The sequence below is a fragment of the Medicago truncatula genome, chromosome 1, assembly GCF_003473485.1.
Source record: "Medicago truncatula cultivar Jemalong A17 chromosome 1, MtrunA17r5.0-ANR, whole genome shotgun sequence".
In the NCBI taxonomy this organism is placed as follows: Eukaryota; Viridiplantae; Streptophyta; class Magnoliopsida; order Fabales; family Fabaceae; genus Medicago; species Medicago truncatula.
In genome coordinates, this window is record NC_053042.1 from 950,882 (window position 1) to 953,923 (window position 3,042).

The window sequence follows — 3,042 nt, forward strand, 5'->3', positions numbered from 1 at the left end:
AATACTTATAAGGACACTTTAAATTTTGAAGTCACTTTTTTTTTTTGACAAAATTTTTTCAAGTCACTTAAAATGCTTATTAAAATATAAATTGTGTGTGTATTAGTTTATTTTAGTGGCCCATATGAATTTTTTTTTCTAACCCTGCCGCTATTTAAAATAACGTCTGGACAATAAATTATAAACTTGTGGTAAAAAGATTATTATCAAACAAGTCTTTCTTTGTCATACAAACTTATAAACTATAAACTCATTTAATATCTATTAAGTAAATAATTCTCCATTGGAGAAACTCTTACACCTTCATGATTTTGTATATATAAATGGTGGGTGAGCTGACTTACGGGTCTTCATTCTATATAGAGTTGGAGATATATCTTTCTTTCAGTTCCACAACTTCACAATCTTTATTTTCGGTTACCATCCAGTTGGAGCTCACTTATGGAGTTTCCTTACCTATCCATCTTTATCTCTCTCAATGTAAGCACCCGTTTCCAAATTTCTAATCTATCAAGTGTCAGCATATATTTTTCCCATATATTTTATAGCATTATTTCATTTCATAAATAAATACTAAAATATGATATGTTGTATTGCAGCTTGCACTGGTGGCAACCCATGCTGCCTTACCACCTGAATTGTATTGGAAGTCCAAACTTCCCACAACTCAAATTCCAAAAGCCATCACAGATATCCTTCACCCAAGTTAGTAGATACTTCATTTCTATTTGAATTTATATTTTTTAATTTTTTTTTTCAGTCAATTTTTTTTTGTTAATTATATATTTACCGATTATATAATTTTATGTTTACTTTGAGAAAGAGAGAAGCCAAATTTGATGGGAAAAAATGAACATGATAATTAACGAAAAAGTTGATTCAGTTGATAAAAATTAGGTCGCATCTCACACAAATAATCAGCCGGTGTAAACCTTGTTGGAGAAAAATATGTGTAATTAATTATATTTTATGTTTTTGAGCTTGAGATTTCTTTTAACTTAATAATAATTAATTTGAAAATGTAGGAAAGGGTGGAACATCGATGGATGTTGGAAAAGCCAGAAGGATGCAACCGCTGCTTTTTATATATTGGCCATATGATGCAAGTGTTACACAATTACATGATTATCAAAATCTGGACTTGTTCTTCTTTGAAAAGGACTTGCACAATGGTACAAAATTGAACATGCAATTCACAAAGACCGGAGCAACATTCTTGCCTCGTGAAGTCGCTAATTCCATACCATTTTCATCAAACAAAGTGGAAAACATCCTTAATTACTTCTCCATCAAGCAAGGATCAGCGGAATCTGAAAATTTGAAACAAGCCATTGGTTATTGTGAAACGCCTACTATCGAAGGAGAGGAAAAGAGTTGTGTAACATCATTAGAATCAATGGTTGATTTCACTACTTCTAAGCTTGGAAACAATGTTGAAGCTGTTTCAACAGAAGCGAACAAAGAAAGTGATAAACAACAATATATAATAGCAAAAGGAGTTAAGAAGTTGAGTGAGAACAAAATTGTTGTGTGCCATCTACTGAGTTATCCATATGCAGTGTTTTATTGTCACAAATTACGGGCAACTAAAGTTTACTATTTGCCTATGGAAGGTATTGATGGTACCAAAGTTAAAACTGCTGCTATTTGCCACAATGATACTTCACAATGGAGTCCCAAGCATTTGGCTTTTCATGTACTCAAGGTTCAACCTGGAACTGTTCCAGTTTGCCACTTCCTACAACATGGTCATGTTATTTGGTTTTCAAAATAAAACCACCAATTCTATATCCTTCAATAGTAACCACTATACATATAGAAGCTACTTCAAAAATATTTAATACATATATTATAAATTAAGTTACTTTGAATGTCCTACAATAGAGACTGAGTTCAAATCTCCTCAAGTATGGTTTTAAAATGGTCTTCAATGTAACTTTAAATTAAAACTTTGTATGTCCTAATAAAAATAATGTTTAATTATCTATATATGCTTTTCTTAAGGTCCTTTATATTGTTAATATATGTTGCACCCTAAACCTGTCTTGCGAATTTAAAGAATTCATCAAAACTCATTAATTTATACTCCTTCCGTCTCACAATAATGGTCTCTTTTAGCATTTTTTTTCTTTTTCTTAATATAATTGTTACTTTAGAATATCAATGCAGCATTTATTTTTTTCCATTATTTTACCCTTATTTATTAAATTTCATGCAACTTAACTAATCTACTAACTACAATTAATAAGGGTATTTTAGTAAATGATATTAATTTTACCATTTAAATCAACATAATTAATCATTTATTTAATAATCGTGCACAAACCTTAAACGACTATAATTTAGAGGCGGATGAAGTATTAGTGTTTCCCTAAACTAAAATTCGAGCTCAATTAGTCAAGAGATCCGAGTTCAGTTATACTCAAATCAATGTAATGTTTGTATAAATTGATATTATTTGTATGGAGTAGTTTTTGCCTTCACTTAAAATAGTATTGTTGAGTTTGACTTAAAATTTGATGTTTATGTTTCAGCAAAATCGTGACACGATTTGGAAAAATCATAACATGATTTTAGTTCAAAAATTGAAATTTGGTTCGACAAAAATCAAACCATGTTTTGTAGAAATCGGGGCACAATTTAGTGGATAAGGTTCGGTGTTACTTTATTACAAGTCCACGAAGTAACTAACTACTAGTTGATGTTGGTTAACTGAAATTGTAATTGTATTGAAGTTTGTTAACTAGGTTAGGCAGTTACAAATAGTTAGAAGATAGTAGAGTTAGTTAGAAGCTAATTCATATATTGTACTACTACATAAAAATTATGAGTTGAATAGTTTTCTCATAGTTTCCCTCTCTTTCTCTGAATTTACATCAGAATTCAATTCCTTTGTTATGTTATTATAAGCCTTGAGCCCTTATCCTTCTTCAAACAAGGTTCACATTCGTGATCAAAAATTGGTGCAAGTACCAGATGTTCTAGCTCTTACTGATCCATAGCAAAATGATTTCTATGTTCATCCTAATGAAAATCCAACTA

At 30.4% G+C, this 3,042-nt stretch overlaps 1 protein-coding gene across 1 annotated transcript; it reads left to right on the forward strand.

Annotated features, from left to right (window-relative positions):
• The first annotated feature begins 260 nt into the window (after positions 1-260).
• Positions 261-1,949, forward strand: LOC11429798 (BURP domain-containing protein 3). The gene is made up of 3 exons (XM_039830688.1): positions 261-480; positions 600-705; positions 1,026-1,949. Exons 1-3 carry the CDS (start codon positions 442-444, stop codon positions 1,772-1,774), a joined length of 894 nt encoding a protein of 297 aa, XP_039686622.1. The 5' UTR covers positions 261-441; the 3' UTR covers positions 1,775-1,949.
• The last annotated feature ends 1,093 nt before the right edge of the window (positions 1,950-3,042 follow it).